The sequence below is a fragment of the Vanacampus margaritifer genome, chromosome 1 (assembly GCF_051991255.1).
Source record: "Vanacampus margaritifer isolate UIUO_Vmar chromosome 1, RoL_Vmar_1.0, whole genome shotgun sequence".
NCBI lineage: Eukaryota > Metazoa > Chordata > Actinopteri > Syngnathiformes > Syngnathidae > Vanacampus > Vanacampus margaritifer.
This window is the reverse complement of record NC_135432.1, coordinates 48,309,689-48,333,628: the sequence shown is the minus strand read 5'-3', so window position 1 is coordinate 48,333,628 and position 23,940 is coordinate 48,309,689. Positions and strand designations below refer to the sequence as shown.

General features: G+C 37.4%; 1 protein-coding gene across 4 annotated transcripts in view; it reads left to right on the top strand.

Annotated features, from left to right (window-relative positions):
• gphna (gephyrin a) overlaps nt 1-22,737 on the top strand; it is a 45,968-nt gene extending 23,231 nt beyond the window's left edge. For 2 of the 4 annotated variants that reach the window (XM_077566548.1, XM_077566463.1), the window contains exons 10-24: nt 1,874-2,011; nt 6,822-6,864; nt 6,965-7,102; nt 7,264-7,356; nt 8,012-8,067; nt 9,239-9,495; nt 9,598-9,751; nt 9,833-9,954; nt 11,650-11,737; nt 11,856-11,929; nt 13,076-13,140; nt 15,193-15,296; nt 16,493-16,589; nt 18,231-18,369; nt 18,461-22,737. In XM_077566548.1, the coding sequence (XP_077422674.1) occupies nt 1,874-2,011; nt 6,822-6,864; nt 6,965-7,102; nt 7,264-7,356; nt 8,012-8,067; nt 9,239-9,495; nt 9,598-9,751; nt 9,833-9,954; nt 11,650-11,737; nt 11,856-11,929; nt 13,076-13,140; nt 15,193-15,296; nt 16,493-16,589; nt 18,231-18,364 (1,563 nt within the window). In that variant the 3' untranslated portion in view covers nt 18,365-18,369; nt 18,461-22,737. Of the gene's footprint in view, nt 1-1,873; nt 2,012-6,821; nt 6,865-6,964; nt 7,103-7,263; nt 7,357-8,011; nt 8,068-9,238; nt 9,496-9,597; nt 9,752-9,832; nt 9,955-11,649; nt 11,738-11,855; nt 11,930-13,075; nt 13,141-13,252; nt 13,727-15,192; nt 15,297-16,492; nt 16,590-18,230; nt 18,370-18,460 lie in introns of those variants that run through there. The other 2 variants (XM_077566632.1, XM_077566717.1) reach the window with 2 other exon arrangements.
• Nucleotides 22,738-23,940: the final 1,203 nt, after the last annotated feature.

Here is a 23,940-nt window from a genome sequence, read left to right as displayed (position 1 = left end):
CCTCTGAAAATATCAAACCCATATTGCCACAATATTTTGGGTATTAAGCTTTTTTCTCACCCTACTTACATTTTATCTCCAGTTAGTGAAAAGTTCACTCTTTTAGGTTGCACTGACAGGCCAAGACTTTTGTACTCTGTGGTTCCTTAACCAGCTGCAAAGTAATTCTTAGTCCTGTCATCTTTTGTAGCGTTATTTTGACTGTGTGAGTGTTAGTATAGCCACAGTTCAGCATTCCGCTTGTTACATAGGTCAGCAGTCCTATCATCAATAAATAGCAGTAAGCCGTGGTGGTATGCTTTGCATCACGACAAGTTGTTCCTTTCCTTCTCCACACTTTCACCAATATTACCATGCAAGTAGACCTTGGTTTCATCACTTCAATAATGTAAAAATAATAATAATTTGGCTTTACTTTTCTTGAATATTACCACTGTTTGTGCCTTTGTAAAGCTTATTTATTTACATTTAGCAGGTACTTTATTTTAAATTCTGTCATTGATATGCATACTTTACTACTTCACAGTATTCTTTATTGATGTTGTGAAGGGTTTTTTTTTGTCTTCACCAAGGAATGTCATATCACTAAGTTACTACAAAAGGGAATTCAGTCAGTTGTGCTGATGGGCTGAGCCGGTCGATCTTCGTTCCAACCTTCACTTATGGCCATGAGCTTGGTCTTAAACGAAAGAATAAGAACCCGCCAGCAATCAGCCAAAATTAATTTTCTGGGCTCTCAGTAGAAGCTAGTGTGAAAGGTTGGTTATCCGGGTGGTGCTCATAGTCGAGCTGCTACTTTTCCGCTTTGAGAGGAGCCACATGAGGTGGCTCGGGCATTTGGTTAGGATGCTTCCTGGGCGCCTTGCTGGTGAGGGTTTCCAGACACGTCCCACTGGGAGGAGGCCCCGGGGACGACTCCGGACACACTGGAAAGACCATGTCTCGCAGCCTGCCTAGGAACGTCTCAGGGTTCTCCCGAGAGAGGTGGATATAGTGGCTAGGGAGAGGGACTTCCCTGCTTTAGCTGCTGCCCCCACAGCCTGACCTCGAATTAACGGAAGAAGATGGATGGATACATGCCATATTTTTGTGCAACTTTTAAAATTAAAGCTGAATGTCTACACTCAATTCACGCCTTGATTATTTGATGTAAAATCTAATATGGTGCTATGTAATGGCAAAATCATAAAACCACTGTCAAAATCCAAATACAGTACTTCCAAATGTAACTTAAAACACCATATATAACAACAAAATTGGAACTACAGGATGATACAATGTTTATGTTTTTAATGCTTTTTTTTTTTTTAATTATGCGTTTTCACAGTTATTACCTTGTTTGTACCTCATTATAAGAGGATCGTTTTACTACTACTAGGATACTTCTAAACAAAACGAGACTGGCTTTCCTTGGGGACTGTAAAACTAATTCATGTGAAATGAGTCATTTGCGTCTTACATTATTTTCAAAAAATTAGATGTATGCTATGTCAGGCATGTTAAACTGTGATGTAACTATTTCTGTAATATAATAGGTGTCATTGCTTTGGAAATCAGTTTAATCTCCTTCACAAGTTAACATGACAACATTTAAATTAATTGAAGGAATGATGTAATATGTTTATTTTGTTACAATATACTCTAATTCTCTTAACCATCTTTTTTTTTTTTTTTTTTTTAATTATCTATCATTCAGTATATTAAACTCATTTACATTTTACTTAGTGTTGTTGATGTCTCTGTTAACTATAGACCAAATCTTTGATGCATAGTTTTCTTTTTAATGTTTCAAGAATATGTTACTGTGCAGCAAGGTCAAAGATTTTAAGGGAGGCATGGATAAACTCAATGTCTATGCTCTCTTAACCTGTAGATTCCGGACTCGATCATTTCTCGAGGTGTTCAGGTGCTTCCTCGAGATTCTGCCTCTTTGAGCTCCACCCCTTCTGAGTCACCACGGGCTACACAGGCAACTTCCCGCCTTTCCACTGCATCATGCCCAACACCTAAGGTACACACATACAGTCATGTTAAAATATGAATGGAGACACTAGAAAACTAAAGCCCAAAACAAGATCTTCTTTGCAAGTGGCAAAAAGCAGCTTTTTTTTCCAACCATGTAAAAAGAAACCGTTCCTGCATTTTTGCTCATATCTTGCCGTGTCTGCCCCATCTCTCAAAGTTTGTCAATGTCTTTCCAAGCAAGCATAATACAAATATGCTAAGATGTGCTTTACAAAGACAAATAATGCACATTCTAAACCGGGAAAAACATGCAAAAACTTCATGCTGGAATTGTTCCAAAGGTCACATTTGCAAGTTGCTGTTTCAGAACTTCTCTCACTGGTAGAAAGCATGTCCCTACTGTTTGAGCCAGCACACATTTGTGTTTTTTCTAAAGATTCTTGACTGAATTTTTGATGAGGGACATGCTGATAATGATGCTCATGAAACACATTACTGTATTCCATCAAGGTCTGAAACATAGACAAAATTGTTGGTACTCCCGTATTAATGAATGAAAAATAACAACAATGAAAGAAAAAAAAAGATAAATAATTAAATGAACCAGTGAAAATCAGAAATTGCTTTTGAATTGTGGTTCAGCAGGATTATTTAAAAAAAATAAACTTGTGAAACCGGCCTGGGAAAAAAAGATGGTACCACTATCAAAGTTTGAAAATGTTTTGACCATATTTTTGATCAATGTTCAACCAAGGTATGTCCTCTAATTAGTATCACAGGTGTCTTCGAACTTGTAAGCAGTCACTTGGCCCATTTAAAGGTTAACAAATCGTCAACTATGCTGTTTGGTGACATATTGTGCAAACACGGAACATGACCAGAAGAAGCGAAGGGGAGAATTGTCTCAGGAGTGTAGAAAGAAAATTTTTGACAAGCACGTTCAAGGTAAGGCCTACATGACCATCAATTTGATGTTTCGGTGACTGCAGTTGCACATAGAACTGTAGTTAACCTCCCTGGATGTGGCCGCAGGAGGGAAATTTATGACAACTTGGACAGACGGCTATTACAAATTGTACCAAAAGAGGCCAGAACCACCCTCCAACGAAATTAAAGTTGAACTCCAAGGACAACAAAGTACATCTGTGTCAGATCGCACCATCCGTCGATGTTTGAGCAAAGTGGACTTCATGGAAGAAGCCCAAAGAGGACACCACTAGTGGAAATAAATAATTTAAAATGTAGAATTGACAAACTGCATGTTGACAAGCTTCTGGGAAAATGTCAAATGGGAACTTTTTAACAAGGCACATCAGCCCTATGTACACAAACACAAAAATGAGGCATACCAAGAAAAGAACGCTGTCCGTACTGTGAAACACGAAGGAGGCTCTGTTATGTACTGGGGCTGCTTTGCTTCATCTGGCCCAGCGTGTCTTGAATCAATGCATAATACGTCATCTCAAGACTTTCAGGTATTGTAAAGAGAAATGTGCTGCACAATGTCACAAAGCTTGGCCTCAGTGCTAAAGTAGTGGGCTGGATAATTCCTCAAAACACACATCTAAGAACACCCAAGAATGGCTAAGAGCAAAACATTGGACTATTGTTTATTTGTTGAACATATAAACCAGCAACAGCAATACTGCAATTAAAATAAAAAAGATTTAAAAGAAAATGTTTTTTTTACATACACAATCATCATTAAGCACAGCTTACATGTTCAAAAGGAAGTAGGAAGAATTAAAAGAATTTTTTTTTTTTAAATTTATCGAGTCCTACCCCCTTACAAAAGAAAAAACAAACACAAACTTACACATAAACAGCTGCACTTATACGTGCATAGATATGCCAACAGTATTGCACATTTAGTTGATAAGCAAACATTTTTACAGATATATAAATCAGCACAAAGTCTTATACATACATTTTTAATTGCACACTATACTAATAGACACTTATACCCCTCAAATCATAGTCACTGTCTCTGATTTCAAACAGCTTCTGAATATTGTGGCAAAGTAGGTTGTTGTGTGTTTAAAAAGAGGGTAAGTATTTGTTTTGTAAGCGTTTCCCCATATTTCCACACAATTGGTTAGATATGGTAATAATAATAATGAGCAATATAATGTATATAAAGACTTCTTATTCAAAACTTCCTTTGTTTTATAAAGGATCCCTATAATTTTGGACACTTTCCTTTTAACATTGTCTATGTGGGACTTCCATCTTAATCTTTCATCAATAACTACACCAAGAATTTTTTTTCATACACTCTTTCTATTTCATTAGAATCTACTCTAATTGTGACTTAGTGCTTGACCTGTCTCGTGCAAAAACTATAAACTTGGATTTGTTTAAATTTAGAGATAATTTGTTGGTGTCAAACCAATTTTTTAATACTTTTAATTTATTTTCCACCGTAATCAGAAGCTGTTTCAGATTTTCTCCAGAACAATAAAGAGTTGTGTCATCAGCAAACAAAACACTTGTAAGTAGCAGATATCGTTTATATATAATATAAATAACTTGGGGCCAAGCATTGACCCTTGGGAAAAGCCATGAGAGATCATCAATTGTTTTGAATGTGCAGTATGTTGTTGAACTACATATACTGATATCTGTTATCTAGGTAACTTTTAATCCATTTATATGCTAAGCCTCTTATGCCGTATCTCTAATTTATTCAATTATTTACTATGATCTTTAACAGTGGTGGGCAAACTCTGTCCTGAAGGGCCGGCGTCCTGCAGGTTTTGGAGGTTTCCCTGCTGCAACGCAGCTGATTCCAATCAACAGGATCATTACCAAGCTTATATAAGGCTTGCTAATGAGCTGATCATATATCAGCTGTGTTGGAGAAAGGAGACAACCAAAACCTGCAGGACTCCGGCCCTCGAGGACCGAGTGTGCCCACCCCTGATCTATAGTATCAAATGCTTTTTTTTAAATCTATAAAAATCCCAATAGTAAATTACTGCCATCAAGGGTGATAGTTTTTCTCTAAATCCATATTGATTTTCACTTAAGAGCTTGTGTTTCTTGATGAAAGTGTCCAGTCTATGTGAAAAAAGTTTCTCTAAAATTTTTGAGACCGATGGCAAAAGTGATATTGCTCTATAGGTAATGAATAAATGTCTATCTCCATTTTTATAACTAGGAATGACTTTAACGGTTTTCATTTTTGATGGAAAGATACCAGCTTTAAATGATAAATTACAGATATATGTGAATGGTTGTACAATATTTTCGATGATGCTTTTGACTAATGTCATGTCGATATTAAAGCAATCAGTGGGCTTTTTTTTTTTAGGGTTTTTACAACATTTAAAGCTTCAGTATTATTTACTGCACTAAGAAACATAGTGTATGAGTTATTTATCTACTTCATATTTATTTCTTGGCTCAGGAATTTCTTTCAGTACGTCATTACCAACATTGACAAAGAACTATTTGAGTGCTTATTCTCTGTTGCTTCCTCTTAGGAAGATGAAAACATTTCGCCCCACCCCCAGCTCTCCGCGACAACTATAAATAGTCTCATTGATCTATAAAATTGTTACACCTCTGCACATCATTTTATCTTTGCTAACATGAAGGAAAACAAAAAATAAAATCAACTTACAACAAATAATAACTTCATTAACATTGTGTTTTAGACTGACAACATCCATTTGATGTAGCCTACATAAATTTGGCTGCTATTCAAACAAAAATTAAGAGCACCACTGCTACCTACTGTAGAGGATGCACAATTACACTTTATTCTCGTATGGCAAAAAGAAAGAAAGAAAAAGGGGCCCGCCCCACTATTTGAGAAGGACTGGACTATTCTGAAGTGGCACTTTCATGAGCCCTTATCTAAAATCCTATTGAACATCTGTGGAAGGAGCTGAAACATGCCTGTCTGGAGAAAGAATGCACCCTTCAAAGTTCAGACCTGAGGCAACTGAAGCAGTTTGCTCATGAAGAGTGGAACAAAATACCTCCAGAGCAGTGCTTAAATCTCATTGACAGTTTTGATAGTTACAAAAGTAATTTTGATTGCAGTGATTGTTTCAAAAGGTTGTGCAATAAAATGTTAAGAATTCCATCGTTTTTGTCCAGGCCAGTTTTATAACTTGCCAGCCATTTTCACTGAAGCAACCCCCTTCGCTCACAGCTGTTTTACTGGATTTTGACTGATTTTGCAAGGCCCACAGAATATTGTGTTCTATTGCTATAAAAACATGGAACTTTTATATTTATTATAATATTTTTATCTATTTCAGTTTTGCAGCAATTAGCATTAGAATACAGCTAAGTTTCATCATTATTCACAAATCTGTTTAGAAGTGCGGGTAAATCAACTTGTTTGCAACATGGCCCTGGCTGATCTCTTATAGTCTGCTGGCTGTTTTTGTAATTACTACCATTGCTTCAACCGTTCTCTGCAGTTCAGAGGCTGCAGCAAAGCCTTCTGTACGGGCTAGCATAAAAAAACAAAAAAACAAATCATAAATACGTCTTTGGAACACTTAAAACTTTTAAAATAAAACATTTTTCTACATTTTTTTTCTTTCATCAATTTTGTTCATATGTGTAATAGCAAGTTAAACTTATCAGTGCTGCAGAGGTTATAATAGATAGGTCGCTCTGGTTTTTACAAGTCAAAGTCGAATGAAGGCTGTGCCAAAGGTAACCAAACTCATCATGATTTTGAAGCAATTTTACGTAATATTTCTTACTTTCAATCATCCACTCCCAATCCTTTGTGAGGAGTCAATTAAGTTGAACTGTAAAGAACTAAAGTGTTTGAGTTGGTTCCATGCGAGTGAAACGACAACTAAAACAGGAAAATCATTGTCCACCCCCAGGTCCAGTCTCGCTGTGGCAGTAATGAGAACATCCTGAGGGCCAGTAAGTCATTTACACATCACTCTTGAAAATCTGCATTACTGTGCAAACTATAACTTTCGTTGTGTGTGCGTGTGTTTGTTGTGTGTGTGTGTGTGTGCAGGCCACAGTGCGGTAGACATCAGCAAAGTGGCACGACGTCATCGAATGTCCCCATTTCCACTGACATCAATGGACAAAGCCTTCATCACTGTCTTAGAGATGACTCCTATTCTGGGAATTGAAGTCATTAACTACAGAGGTCAGTCTCCAGCATAGATTGTGTGCTGAGTGCACTGATCCGTTTTTGCATCGTATAAAGAGGTTATATTTTGACTACTATGTGCGCAGTTAAGTTCATTTTAATGTCTAACTGTACTTGTTGTGATGGTTGTAATGTTGTTGAAATGGTATTCTTTCTAGACGGATTGGGTCGAGTGCTTGCTCAGGACATCTATGCCAAAGACAACCTTCCTCCATTTCCCGCCTCAGTTAAAGATGGCTATGCTGTAAGAGGTAGGCAGTTTGGTTCAATCTGATGGTTTTTGCATTAAATGAGATTTTTGATGAGGTTGAGATTTTTCACAGTATATTCGGCATTGAAATCAATCTTAAATCACCATTCAGGAGAGATGCTCTAGTTTTCAGTTAACTCATTGTCTCCCAGCCGTTTTCACTGAAGCAACCCCCTTCGCTCCCTGCTGTTTTACTGGATTTTGACTGATTTTGCAAGGCCCACAGAATATTGCGTTCTATTGCTATAAAAACATGGAACCTATCAAAAGAAAGACTAGAGTATATTCTTTCATCAGGGAAAAAAAGTACATTTGTATCCGTTTCCGTTTGGCAGCAATTCACATTAGAATATAGCTAAGTTTCATCATTATTCACAAATCTGTTTAGAACTGTGGGTAAATGAGCTTGTTTGCAACATGGCCCTGGTTGATCTCTTATACTCTGCTGCCACCTGCTGGCCGTTTTTGTAATTACTACCATTGCTTCACCTGTTCTCTGCAGTTCAGAGGCTGCATCAAAGCCCTCTGTATCTTCTAGCGTAAATAACGTATAGATATGTCTTTGGGGCACTTAAAACATTTAAAATAAAACGTATATTTATACGTTTTGGGGAGCAAATGAGTTGATTGTATTTATGTAATTCTTTGTCCTGCAGCTGCTGATGGCCCAGGAGATCGCTTCATCATGGGAGAATCACAGGCTGGACAACAGGTCAGCCCTTATTCATTAGTCAGTATGATCGATATGAGGACTTTACTTTTCCATTTTCAAAAGTAATGAAGATGACAAATATTTATACATAGCATCCTTTTTTGGCATTCTCCCATTGGGGTATGACCTGCAATGGTACAGAACTTAAAGAGGAGAGGTGTACACTTTAAAATTAAGTATTTGTTTTGCTTACATTTCCAAAATTTTTAGTCTTCCTCCGCACTATATCTGTGATCTTATTAAGTTCATTCTGGGTATGGTCAGGGCCGGAATGGGACAAATTTTCAGCCCTGGAGTTTCAAGGCTCAGACCAGCCCACTTTAGTTTCGCCGGTGTTTTAATGAAGTTATATAATTTTATATGTAGTATTGTCTCAATCTAAAATAGCTTAACATTCCAACCAATGTCAATAGTTATGTTGTATTTGATCACATATCAGGATGTCTGAACAATTATGAAAACATAAAGTCAAGAGTGCTAAATAAATTGATTTGACCACAAATACCACAACATTAAATTAGTCTGCTAGTTAGCCTACTACAGAGAGCAGCTTTAACACTGTATGACTTAGAATTCATTTTAGAATGAAATTACAAGTACTACACAATGAGCATTGGAAGAAGCACATCAAGATGCTACAACCTTTGCTAACCATGTAAGGTATCATGTTTTGAACATTCACAATACACAAAATGTTTGCAACTTGTCATGTGTTGTTACAAGGTATTACACATACTGAATAAACTAGCCAGCAATGTTTTAACAGTGCTCTATCAATGACAAATCCAACACTTGAAGAGAGTAGCTCATTCATAACACAACAAGGCATCGCACACACATTCTATGGTCATCCCAGATTGGCTTTTTTTGGTACAACAGCTCATATTGCCTGAAGGCTGACTAAAGTAGAACATGGATGGAGGGTGTGCTTATAAAAATATTCACAGCCACATTACTCATTACTTACTGTCATAGGTCTGAACTGCAGGAATGAGTAACAAGTCAACAAAAGAAAGATGCTCCCATGGGAAATTATATATATATATATATATTTATATTTATTTTTGAAGCAGTTACTGGTAAGAAACATAAGTAACAATTACAAGCTTGAGGCAAAGTATGCACCATAGTTCAAAGTTGACAGTTGTAATATGACTGTGCATCAATGCAGCCCACCCACACAGTGATGCCAGGCCAAGTGATGAGGGTAACCACCGGTGCTCCCATTCCTTGCGGCGCTGACGCAGTAGTCCAAGTGGAAGATACAGAACTCTTGCGGGAGTCTGAAGATGTAAGCAACCAACAAGTTGTTGGCGGGGAGTACATGGATCTCATCAAGAGTAGTTACATTATCTCTGGTATATTTCAGGGCACAGAAGAGTTAGAAGTGAGGATTATGGTGCAGGCTCGGCCTGGACAAGACATCAGGTAGAAAGAACAACAGTCAGCACACACACACACGCACAGTCGGGCCTAAAGGTACTTCAGAATTTCACCTGTAATTGAAGCCAACTGTTCTTGCCTGTTCAGGCCTATAGGTCATGACATCAGACGAGGAGAGTGTGTGTTAGCCAAAGGGACACACATGGGCCCATCGGAGATTGGTCTGCTGGCTACAGTGGGAGTGACTGATGTTAGCGTGCACAAGTTCCCAGTGGTGGCTGTCATGTCTACTGGAAATGAGGTGTGTGCCCTCAGATAATCAAAACAAGATTATTCCCACTGTGTCCTTGATTAATAAACCCACTGATGTATTGTATTCAAGCTGTTGAATCCAGAGGATGACCTTCACCCAGGAAAGATCAGAGACTCCAATCGCTCGACTCTGCTAGCGACCATCCAGGAACATGGATACCCCACCATCAACCTGGGCATTGTTGGAGACAAGTAAATCATTGCAAACTATGCTATATATAACTAGACTAAGTACAGTTTCTGAGAAATTGCGTGAGAATGCTGAAAGCTGAATGCTTATGAAGTAAATTGAAAGATAAATTATGTGTAAATTACTCATTGTTAATTGTAGTTGAAAGGTAAATGAAAAAAAAGATAAGTTGAGCTGCAACCAGTCTAAGGTGGGATTCAAACCATCGAATGTACTAAAATTTGGTCCAAGCAGGGATTGAACCCAGGTTCTACGTGGTGACAGGCAATTACTCTAAGCGCACTGAGCTAAGTGAAGTCCTATAGCTCATGGCTCAGGGCGTATTCATATTTAAAAGTTTTGTACAAAGCTGAAAGCAATCAATGCTGAATAGGGACACGTGTTTAATCATTTCAGGGAAATTATAATCCCTGATCTGATAGTCAGTTGGTATACATGTATATCACTTAGCATAATGGCCATGGATATATTTGCAATGTACAGTCGAAGGTGGGATTCGAACCCGTGACCTCCTGGTTACTGGACAATGCACTTTACCAAAACTGTGCCACTGAGCAGGATCAGAGAGCTGGTAATGATGATCAGTTGTATATCTGGAAGTGGGCGTGGAAAGTTGCATTCAATGTCTGTCCCATTGCAAATTAATGGGGAAAAGTTGATATTTAACGGTAAGTTGTGCAAATACTGTAAGTAATGTGGAAACAGACGATATATACCCCGGAAGGCGTGGGTCTTTGAAGCAAGTTTCAATTTTAATGGTTTTAATCAGAAGTATTATCTGGGAGTTGTTACACGGCAAAAAAAGTGGGGAGAATAAAAATCACAATAACATATTTCCTGTTTCAGTAAAAGTTTAATACCAAGCAGTTCAATACCGTCCCTTTAAACTTTGTGCAAATATTTCATCATAGTGTATGAGTAAATAATTACAAGTCATTATTAGAACAATATTAGAATACATTATACGCAACTATAGTAACTAATATTCTTATATAACATGTATTAAAAAAAATTGAAAGTTCAAAACTAAATAGAGATAAATTTGTATAGAAACTTCACTATTATCGTAACAAAATAGATCATTTTTTGCCAAAATAAATATAAATAAGAGAAAGCACTGCAATGTGCAATATTTTATTTAGAATATAAAAAATATATAAAATCTGCAACCCTATGTACCTTTTGACATTAGACATCTTAAACAGCAACTATAATGAGTTTTCATAGAGTTTGCATGCCCAACCTCACTAAGGCAACAGTTATTACTGTATTTGTTATTTTAGATAACAACCAACCATTTGCTTTTCTAACTCATAGTGGAGTGTTTTTGATTTTCCATTTAAAGTCATACCGCAGCATATCAATTGGATTTAATCTGGCCTTTGATATCCTTTGAAAATCTTAAAACAATTTTCTGCTTTTGTTTTGGACCAAAGCAGACTTGCCTGTGTGTTGTGGGTTGTTGTCCTGCTGCATAATCCAATAGTTTTTAAGATTAAGGGCACAAACTGATGGATGTTGTAGGATTTTCTAATACAGTGTTTCAACAAATCTGTCGATCATCAGGCCTGGGTGTGGCCAGTGAAATTATACTCAGCTTTCAAAAACGTGTGCTTAATCACACTTAACTCTCTTGTTCTAAATGTAACAGATTCACTCAATTCATTTAGGTGACATTTTTTTACCTGTATGTGCAGCCCTGATGATCTGCTCTCAGCTCTCCATGAGGGAAACAGTCGTGCTGATGTCATCATCACCTCAGGGGGTGTGTCCATGGGAGAGAAGGTAAGCTCCACCCTCTGACGCTTCCATGATGAATCATCCACTTTTAATCAGCTGGCAAAATTTGATGAATTACATCTGGCACAGTCAGCTGACCGTAACTTACTGCGTGTCCAATCAGGACTTCCTAAAGCAGGTGCTGGACATTGACCTTCATGCTCAGATTCACTTTGGGCGCGTGTTCATGAAACCAGGGTGAGTAGACCTAAAGGTTGATGTCATCATTTTTCTTTATTGCCCTTTCATCTTCATTTAACTCATTTGCACCCAAAAGCGTATAAGTACGTTCTGTTTTAAATATTGCCATGCTCCCAAAGACATATTTATATGTTTTTTTTAAATGTTTTTATATGCAAGAGCACGCAGAAGGCTTTGATGTAGCATCTGAACTGAAGCGAAAGCTTGTAGCAATGGTAGTTATTACAAAAACGGCCAGCAGAGTATAAGAGATCAACCAAGGCCATGTTGCAACAAGCTCTTTCCCCCACCGTTTTAAACAGATTTGTGAATAATGATGAAACTTAGCTATATTCTAATGCTAATTGCTGCAAAACGGAAACAGATAGAAATACAGTGTTCCCTCATTTTCCGTTGGGGTTAGGTTCCAAAAAATGCCCTCAATAAATGAAATCCGCTAAGTAGTTAGCTTTATCTTTTACATTTATTATAAATGTTTTAAGGCTGTTAAACCCCTTATCACACAATTGATACACTTTTCTCATTGAGGCATTTACATTTTCTCACATTTCTCTCTTGTTTAAACATTCTCAATGTTCAAACTTTCATACATTTTATAAAATAGGTACATTACTGTAAAAAAAAAAAAAAAGCATGCACTTGCACTAAATAAAATATGCGATTCAGCGAGGCTGTATTATAGAGGGAACACTGTATAAAAAAAATCCTGATGAAAGAAGAGACTCTAATCTTTCTTTTGGTAGGTTCCCTGTTTTTTATAGCAATAGAACCGAATATTCTGTGGGCCTTACAATATCAGTAAAAATCCAGTAAAACAGCCGGGAGCGAAGGGGGTCGCTTCAGTGAAAATGGCTGGGAGTGAATGAGTTAATTACTTCTCTCCTTACCTTAACTAGTATCCCACATCACATTGTAGCCTTGTTGTTGAAAGTGAAACCAAGTTGCCATAACTACCATTTTTTTTCGTCGTCATCTTAAGAATAAGTCATCTCCTCCTGAGTATGAACGCAATGAATTTTGAACCAGGTTTTGCTGTGTTGCTCAGAAAATCGTAACACACTAACCTTAGAAGTTATACCTCCTTCTAATCAACTTTTGCTTTTAAAGCTATGCTTAAAAAAAGTGGTCTGTGTTTATTTTCAGTCTTCCTACTACCTTTGCCACTGTTGACATTGATGGAGCACGGAAACTCATCTTTGCTCTGCCAGGTACAAAACTTGTGTCTGTATGTTTGTGTTGATGTTGAGATTTTGTTGGTAGCGTTGAATTGGTATCTAACATTCTATTATAGCACTAATCTTGTCTTCTTTTTTTTATTAGGGATGAGTGCATACTGATACTGATATGTCAAGGTATCGGTACTCGCATCGGCGGCTCTTTACTACCTCTTGTGGTTGTTTTACCATCAGGAACTAGAAATCAGCTGAACAGAAAATTTTAAGAAAAAATGCTATATTGGGTAATTGGGATATACAAGTATTTCTTTAAAATTATCTGTCATCATTGTTTTTGGGAAATGTTATGTATTAAAAGCAGTAGTGCTATCAATATCGGTGACTACTCAAGAATTGAGTATCATACGGGTATCAGTCTAAAAAAAAGTAGTACATGTACAGAACATCCCTACTTTTTATAGTAGGTTTTAGTTTTTGTTCAGACAAAAAATAATAATTCTTCATCCCGGTAAAGAGAACCATCTCTGTCACCACTTCCAGCTGTGATGTGTCTAAAAATAGTTGATTGGGTTGTAAAACTTTCAAAATAAAGTTCCCCGACCCGACTGAGTCCACTCAATATCCAACCGTTTTTTTCTTTCTTCAAAATAATAGATACATTTTATATTTATGATACAGTACAATTCTCTACCAAAGCAAACTATAACTACAATAATAAAGGCCTTCTTATCTTAGATGAATACCTCTCTGACGGTTTCAGTCAGATCTGAGAAAAATATCTTTGCAAAAATGAAATCTTAGCTCAGCCCGTGTACTGAAGAATATCATTACATATTGCAAGAGTGTCTGTTCACTCCACTGAATGGTCAAGTCAGGTGTTCGTGTTCTCCTTATTTTTCTGTTCTCTCCTTACTTTTTAATGGGGTAGATGCCACGGACTTCCGGGTTTCACACATCAGCGTCGTTTGCGGCCACTGATGGCCGCATTCCAACACTCGCACCCCCACCCCTGCGCCCCCTAACCGCGCGCTCCCGCCGCAGGGAGTCTCAACTCTCTGAGATGCTTCAGACAACTGAAACAGACACACTTGCACCCGTCGACGGGAACGCGCAACCGAGGGGCACAAAGACGGAAGCGGCTCGCACGTTGCAAACAGGAAACAGAAACAAACCTGATGTGTTGAAAACCAGGAAGTTGGAAGCCCCGCCTCCTCCGTGGCTTATATCCCATTAGCGGATGGAAGTCAGATATAAATAGGCCATTTTAAATGGTGGTTCTACACGTTCCATTTCTTCAAAATGCTACCACTTAATGTATGTACACTGCATTTCAGCTGGCATGAAGTGCTGCTTTTTTTCATCTCAAAACCTGTGATCAGCGGTGTAGTCCAGGGTATACGCGGGCATACGGCGTATACACACTTCTTTTTCAGTCAGTTTTGCGTCTACCAACTCAAAAATCCTCAGTTTTGCGTCTACCATTCAGTATGTGATGATGGTAAAGCCATGGCCCACCCTCATCTGCCTGTACTTGGCTGGTAGGCGATGCCTTCTCGGATTACAGTAGATTGGCTAATTTTACGCATTGAGGACTGATGAGCCAATTATAGGCAGAGTAGGGCGGGTCACAAAGAGAGTAAATGATCCTTCAAATATTGACCTGAGCGCTGATGGCATTCCACACTTTGAGTGCATTGTGCTCATACTGTACACCAGAGAGGACTTGCTGTGTGGTTTCGATCCCCGGAGTCGGCGCCGCCGGTTACACACTTACCTACATGATCGAGTTTTTGTTTTAGTAGCAGACTGGTAGTGGATTTTAAAGTAAGTTAAACACAAAAATGGAGACATGTACGTTAAGATTCGGCCTTAAACAATATTGAGATCTTATAGTGACTGTTTATTCACAATTGTTGTTCCTTGTTAACTAATTATTGTTTAACATCATTATTTATACAATGACAAACTCATTCCACATTAATTCAGAAAGAGACGACTTTAAAAAAAAAAAAAAGTGGAATTTTACAGTATACCCACTCCTCAAAGGGCCACTATACCACTGCCTGTGATAACTTGTTTTTGCAGGTAACCCAGTGTCTGCAGTGGTCACATGTAATCTCTTCGTGATTCCTGCACTGAGGAAGATGCAAGGCATTCTGGACCCTAGACCCACGATTATTAAAGCGAGGGTAACCTTCTTACTCACTCTTTCACACACATTGACAAAAAATGGCAAAAAAAAGGCAAGACAAAAAAAAAAACTGCCTTTTTTTTTTAAGTCAACTTGAAGGAAAAATGTTTTTGATTCACCCGTCAGTCTGTTTGTCAAAGGTATCCAATGCATAATAGACTGAATATGACAGACAGACTGAATATGAGCATTTGTCTCTGTTTTCATCATCGTCTACTCTAAAGTGAAAACCACCAATCTTCTAATATTATTGAATAACTAGATTTGATTTGTAAAAATGAATGCATTCAAGTGGACAACTTCTGAGATGTTTGTCATAAAATGAGTTTGATTATAAAATAATTCAGTACATCGATGTAAATGCATTTATTGTACATAGCTGTAAAATATGGTCATTATCAGGAGGGATTATTGTACAATCAATAATTGATTAAACCACGGATGAAATGGTATGAAAAATTCACAATTTCACACCAAAATTATCATGGCTCTCACTCTCAGTATTATGATATTGCTAAAGGAAATGTAAATGAAAAACATACACATACAAGCACTGAAAGCATTGAAACGAGTCATATTTTTATTTAAAAAAAAAAAAATAGAAACTGTGCACATTATGATCTAATCAATGGCAGCAACCAATATGAACTTCCAAGCATGCAAGACCATGCGGAAACTACAATGGCAGCAATACTTGTTTTCTGCATTCATCTTAACTATCAAGTCTTTTTTTTAAAAACCTGAATTGACAAAAATAAAATTGTCACGCAATAACATACTTCTCATGTACTGCTTGAGTCTTGTGTTTGTGCTTTGCTTATTGAGAGATTTTTATTTTTTAAGTTGTACAGAATAGTAAATTTACTCATCCACATGTCCATGTGAAAGTAAACATCATTAGCAAATTGAATATACAGCCTACCACGACTGGTTATGATGAATTCTAATCCATAACGGGTGGTATAGAGGAAGGACGGAAACAGTTGCTGGTGCTCGTTCAATCACTTTATTAAACAAACGTTAACAAAATGCAGTAGTCAAAAGCATTCTTGACGCACCTGCCGTTAGCCTCAACTGGCAACGTCACTGTAAGCTACAGTGACTGATGCGAGAGCTAGGAAATTGCAGGCCTATATACTCACACTGTATGTTCACGTCGCGTCTCTCTCAACACTAGTTGTTTTTATGTTTTAGCTTTCGTGTGATGTGAAGCTGGATCCTCGACCAGAGTACCATCGCTGCATTCTCACCTGGCATCACCAAGAGCCGCTGCCCTGGGCTCAAAGCACAGGTGCAAACACACAAGTATTGACCTATATGACCAAGGAACGCACGTTTTCTATCAACCAAAAGTCAGCTGACCTCTAATTTCTGTTAAAAAATAAATAAATTCCAGATAAACATTCAATATTTGTTGGTCATATTCCAATTTACAGTTCCAGCTAAGCTAACAGGTTGATGACAATAGAAAGTAGGTGGTTTACATACTGAGGCTGTGTGTCTAATCGGTAATCGAAAGCCTTCATACTAATTTGTAGTCTTACTTATTTATTAATTTATTATTCTTTATGTATTGGTAAATATGGGATAAAAAAAAGAGAGTATGTGTTATTGGTACTTGTAATTAATGGCTTCCTCTAATTATTAATCACCTGAAATAGCAATTTGAAAAGTCAATTTTAGACAATTTTTGGCAGACCGGGGTGGTGGTCCCCCTTTTTAAGGAGGAGGACCAGAGGGTGTGTTCCAATTATAGAGAGAACCCAGTCCTCAGGATCCCTGGTAAGGTCTATTCAGGGGTGCTGGAGAGTATGGTACGTCGGGAAGTCAAATCTCGGATTTAGGAGGAGCAGTGTGGTCTTCGTCCCAGCCGTGGAACAGTGGACCAGCTCTACACCCTCTGCAGGGTCCTCGAGGGTGTGTGGGAGTTCACCCATCCAGTTTACATGTGTTTTGTGGGTTTAGAGAAGGCGTTTGACCGTGTCCTTCGGGAGTCCTGTCTTGGGTACTTCGGTAGTATGGGGTACTGAACCCCTTGAAAGGGGCTGTGCGGTCCCCGTACGACCAGTGCCAGAGCTTGGTCCGCATTGCCGGCAGTAAGTCTGATTCGTTTCCAGTGAGGGTTGGACTCCGTCAAGGCTGCCCTTTGGCACCGATTCTGTTCATAACTTTTATGGCCTCAGCATTGCATTTCTGCTTTTTGCAGATGATGTGGTGCTGTTGGCTTCATCAAGCCGTGATCTCCAACTCTCACTGGAGAGGTTCGCAGCCGAGTGTAAAGCGGTTGGGATGAAGATCAGCACCTCCAAATTTGAGACCATGGTCCTCAGCCGCGCCACCCTCATCATATATATATATATATATATATATATATATATATATATATATATATATATATATATTCTAATCTAATTAATTACAAGATTTGTAATTAATTAAAATAATTAATCTATTTTAATCTCATATCTGATAAAAGGTCACCAAATAAATAATTTGAATTCCAGGAAATTACAAAATTGTAGTGCATGACTAATCAAGTGAATACACCAAGATGAGAAGAGTGCTTCATGAATGAAATTCAAAAGAAAATGTTTAAGCATATTAACAAAGCAATTAGACCATACATTATTTTAAAAGATAATTTAAACTTCAATTTTGTTCACATTTTTTTTAAACAACTCTTCATATTAAGCAGCGCATTTCTGTATAAGAACACTTAAAGGTAAGACATATTAAATATATAGAATTCATACGACCAATTGACAAAAAAAAAAAAAGTGAGCTGTATGTATTAGATTTGGAGGTGTCAGTGTAAGTCTGACCTGTGCTTTGCAGCAAATTTGTGAACACATTAGATTTGCTTCATATTTGAGATGATCAACAAATGTTCTGAAGATGTCATCTTTTCCAATATGTTGGCCCCACCCTTCAGGTAACCAAGTGTCCAGCAGGCTCATGTCGATGCGCAGCGCCAACGGCCTGCTGATGTTGCCTCCTAAAACCGAGCAGTATGTGGAACTGCACAAGGGAGAAGTTGTGGACGTCATGGTTATCGGACGGCTATGATGCAGGTGCTTTCTCTCGTTTTGCTTCATCATCACCATCTTGAACGTGGCCCAAGACTGATAATGTATCAACCAACACAGATATTTTTCTCCCCAGATTTCAGTCCCTCGAGACAAATACATTGACGGTGCTGGGACTTCCTGCCTGGACAGGAGGGGGGAAAAAATGGGCGGGGGCATCTATTAGCTGGGATGTCATATGCAACAGCCAATTGGAGCCAGCACAGGCTGAAAAAAATCCTCATAGGTCTGCATTGAGAAGATGAAAAAAAAAAGTGCAGAAATATATAAAAATGAGTTTTATTCTGTAATATTATATAATTCTCCTGATTATAATGATTATTATCGTACTTCATATGATATTATTATGGTTATGATTGAATATCATCATCATTATGGTAGTAATCACATTCTTGTCTCTCAAGGTCATTTGCTTTGTGCGTTCAGCCTTTTTCCTTGGTAGTGATATAGAAAGACTTTCCTCTGCTTCTGCCTTCATTTCTGCTCTTCCATCTTCCATTCCTCTCAAAACAGCCTTTTGTAGAATCCGTCTGCAATTGGTGGAAAACCCTTCCCCTGACTTTGATTGACCTCCCCCAAAAATCAAATGGTGCATTGTATTACACCATAAAACTGCTGACTTGCTGAGAGCGGTGGATCATTGGCAAAGTCGTACTTGAATGACACCGGACAACCATCAACGCAGCAAATATAGACCTAAAACAAACTTTGTGGAAGTTGACTGTAAGTGGCTTCACTTGTGTATTCACGAGCGATTGAGTCCAAGGCCCCCATTTGTAGCCTGTGGAATATTCTCCCACTGTGGACGGAGGTGCGGCGTTGCAAGTACGTAGTCCAGTTCCCGTGTGGAGATGCGTTTACATCATGTTACCCGATAAAACTCGTGAATCTTCAACTTGGGGTTATTGTTACTTTGCAAGAATTTCTCTTCCTTGCATTTTTGGTATATTGTTGTGGTTTTTCTGTTTGTTTGTTTGTTTTTAACTCATGGGGCAGAGCAGGCAAACAACAAACAGAATTCTGGCCTGTAGTAAAATATGGAGGACCATAACTGCCAAAATAAAAAACAAAAAAATGACTTAATAAATAAATAAAATAAATAAATAAAAACATAAAAGTGAAAATAAAAATGGATATAAAAAAGGGATAATTCAAAAATTAAATACAAAAAATTTATATAAACGGAAATAAAAACAACAAAAATATATATCCATAAATAAATAAAATAAAAATAAAAGATGAAAAAATACAAATAAATGTCTTGATAAATACAAAAATAAATATATAAATAGAATTAAATATCAATCAATAAATAAAAACGCTCTGTTCTCACATTTATTTCATGATGCAGACCTTCTGTCAGGTCAAAATGTTATTCAAATGAGGGGGCGGTCCTAAGCATTCTTATGTTGGGCTACTCCGTTGCAAACTGCCTTTCATTGGTCGTTTGAGTGGGTCGGCAAACAAGGAAGCCTCTCCGGCTTGCATACAGCAAGTTGTGGTGACAGTGGACAAGATAGTTGTCCAATGCTGGAGCTCTCCATGCAAGCCGGCAAAACTAGACACGCTTAGGACCGCCCCCTTATTTGAATAATATTTCTACCTGCAGAGCGTTTTTATTTATTGGTTGATATTTAATTATATTTATATATTTATTTATTTTGGCATTTATTTTTGTTTTTTGAATCTCATTTTTTTTTATTTTATTTGTTTGTTTATTTACTTTATATATATATATATATATATATATATATATATATATATATATATATATATATATATATATATATATATATATCCTTTAATTTTTTGAATTATATTTTTTATATCCGTTTTTATTTTTACTTTTATTTATTTATTTATTTTTATTTTGGCAATTTTGGTCCTCCATAGTAAAATGCCGCTGCTCCATTTTCATGACATTATGGGGAATACAGCTTACAGGATTTCAATGGACAAACCTGAATGACTCTTACTTTTTATTTGACCATCCCTTTTTAATATTTCACTTTCAAACATTTGAACTTTGAACTAGGTCAGATGCTAGAAAGGTTGTTAAGACTTCTGAAGCAAACATACTTGCGAGAAACAAATGTCTTATTGGATATTTTTTATTAGACTTTTTTAAAAATTCGAGATGTCAAAAACCTAATGGTATTGCACCCCTCTGGATTTAGAGGATTTGGTGCCTTGCTCAAAGACAATGCTCAGGAAGCAGACAACTACCAGTCCCCCTCAAAAAAAAAAAAGATTATGAGGAATTGGAACCTGGCAGCCTCCAAACGGCAACGTCCGCTCTTATCATTTAGTTTGTCGTTTGACTTTTTCATTTATTTATACAACACTTCAGCTGAGGCTCAACTTTTCAGCATTCACTTACACTTTCTGACACGGCAACCATTTTAACTCATTTGCTCCCAAAAATGTATAAACACATTATATTGTAAATATTGCCATGGTCCCCAAAACGTATTTATAATTTTTTTTATGTTGTTTTTTTATGCTAGAGCATACAGAAGGCTTTGATACAGCCTCTGAACTGAAGAGAATGCTTAATTTGAAGCAATGCTAGTTATTGCAAAAAATGGCCAGCAGGTGGCAGTAGAGTTTAAGAGATCAGCCAGGGCCATGTTGCAACAAGCTCTTTTTCCCGGTGCTTTAAACAGGTTTGTGAATAATGATGAAACTTAGCTATATTCTTATGCTAATTGCTGCAAAACGGAAACAGATAGAAATATACTTTTTTTTTCCTGATGGAAAAAGAGACTCTAATATTTATTTTGGTAGGTTCCATGTTTTGATAGCAATAGAAAACAATATTTTGCGGGCCTAGCAAAATCTGTCAAAATCCAGTAAAAAAAAGAAGAAAAGGGCTTGCTGAAATCTGGACCGTCTGAAGTTCTGTTGTATAAATGGCAACAGGTTGTACGCAGGTTATTGCACCTTCTGCCAGCTCATGGATGAGTATTTCGTTGTTCTGCCAGTCACTAATCATCGCTGGCATAGACACATGAAAAAATATATATTTAAAAAAAAAAAATCAATTGGATAATTTCTCACAGCACACAAGTGGAAATCATAGCTCTAGTTGTTCCATAATGTTCCCTCTGACCTGGCATTGATTTACCACGCCATCATTCAGTTGTATTGAAAAATAAAAAACAACAAACATGGTAATCCTTTAACAAGCTCACTGTACTGTATGCAGCCCAACAAATGTGAAACTAATCGTATTTTATCTGATGTTTCATTGAACCGATTCCAACATCACTTTCTCTACAAACTTGACTACGATGTTATCATCATTAGAAACTGACCTTCAAAAATTTGCCAAATAAGTGCACTGTAAGCAATCTATTCCCGCCCACTTTGCTCCAAAAGTTTGTGATTCTTCTCAGTGCCAAATAAAGCAGTCCAAAAGCTTTCATGCTGCATTCAGATCTTATGAGAAAAGCAAGTTTACTGCACCGATACTTTTCATCAGATGAATATAGTGACAGCACTTGTTGATATTTTTAATGAATGGATGCTGCTAGTTATCATTTTTCTTCACTTGCCCAAAATTAGATGATGAAAGTTATTTTTATTTTTTAAAGTTCATATTAGCATCGTTATTTGTGACATGAATGCAGCACGAGCACTCGTGTTTTAGAGCTTTGACCTGTTCCCTGACTGACTCCAAACTTTTGCTCCTACCTCCCCTCCCAGCTCTCGTGAGGGGCGTGGCTTATGCTTTGGGCAGGTTGCTATTGGTGGGCAGGATTTCTAACTAATGTTAATGCTTCATTTGTGCTTGTTTATTTTGGTTGTATTGTATGTAGTGTGTATATCAGAAATATCCCTGATACCTCAAATGCATCATATTTATATTGGGGGCTCATGCTGCGTTCATATCATAGATGGCAAAATGGAGGAAGGTGAAGAGAATGTCATCTAATTTAAGCTTGTTCTATGGTTGTGTGCGATACGTTAAATAGAAGTCTACACATTAGAATAAAAAAGTTCAGTCAAAAGATTGGCTACATTTTGTGCAATTTCTATTTCCGGTAGCTCCATTATGACCTGAACACAGCATACGAGCTCTTCCAGGCACCTGCCCAAAGAGGCGGAATCAAACCCTAACAGATTCATTTGAGTAAGAAGAAGCAGGTTATTACTGCCTTTGTACGAGTGATTATTAACACTTGACTGAAATCAGTCTCACATTGCACACACTATCAACTATGACCAGCACTTGAAGCAATTACACAGCATTCTACTATTACTGTATAAAAGATCATGTAAATTGTTTTTCTGTAATGATATTATTGAAACTGAAAATGAATTAATAAAATTAATCCTGATTATTCTGTATCACGTTTTGGTCCTCTTCTATTTAGTCTGAAATGCAGAGGTGACAAATCCAGGTCCAGAAAGTAAAAAACCCTGCCACAGTTTGGCTTTAGCCCCAAGTGCTAGCTAGCGCCCTAGCAGGTAAATGAGCACCATAAGAGCTAGCTAGCTAGCACGACAACTGAAACAATTGGCGATAAGGGCTAAAGTAAAACTGGCAGCGTTTTTACTTTCTGGACCTGGATTTGCCACCTTTGCTGAAATATATTGTGTGTATTAGTGCTCCATGGTTGTTGTTTTTTTTTTCATTTAGAATTTTAAATATTCTCAGACTGTGTGTGTGTATGTTATGAAGATGAATGTTTGATCAGAAATTAATATTGGAATTCCAGTTTAGTAGAGGTGCAACGATTAATCGAATATTAATCGATGATCAAATTAATTAACAATTATTTTGATAATCAATTGATCATATAAAATTTTAAATATTCTCAGAGTGTGTGTGCGTGTGTGTGTGTTAAAAGGCATTTACAAACATCTTTTAGTTTGGAAAACAATAATCAACGCATGTCTATTTTCTGGCGGATGGACCAAACCCTTAATTTAATCATTATTAATTTACATTATGCATTTGGTGCAGTGCCAATCTGAAATAATTTTACCGACATTAAAAGGTTTTGTTGTTGTTTTTTGATGTAGCACAGCTTGCGTGAGGTGGGAGGAGACCGCAAGAAATGAAGGATTTTGCATCCAAAACCTGTTAGCGAACAGGTTAAATTCACTGAGTCTGTTGCCATGGAGATTGAATCTGAGTCTCTTCGCCGGGTCTTTGAAACTCATTGATCGGGCTTTCCCTTATCTCGGGGTCAACTTCCTTTTCGCATAACCAACAGCTTGCCCTGTGGAATGTAGTTTGTCTGGCATTCAGACACTCTTCAAATTCCATCCACATCGTTCAGACCCCATATATTTCAAAATGGCAGCTGTGACACTCTTTATTGACATGTATACTGTATCTACAAAACCTGATCTCAGACTTTATAGGCATGCCATAGACGTTGCCGAATAAAAAGTAATGCAAGTGGTATGAGACGAATGCAGATGCAATTTATGTTCCGAGCTGGTCGGAAAAAGAGTGTTTGATTGGTCAGGCCACGTTTCCGGGGTGGGCGTTCGTCTCCTTTTGCTCTGTGTGTGTGTGGAAATGATGACAGTAGTGTGAGA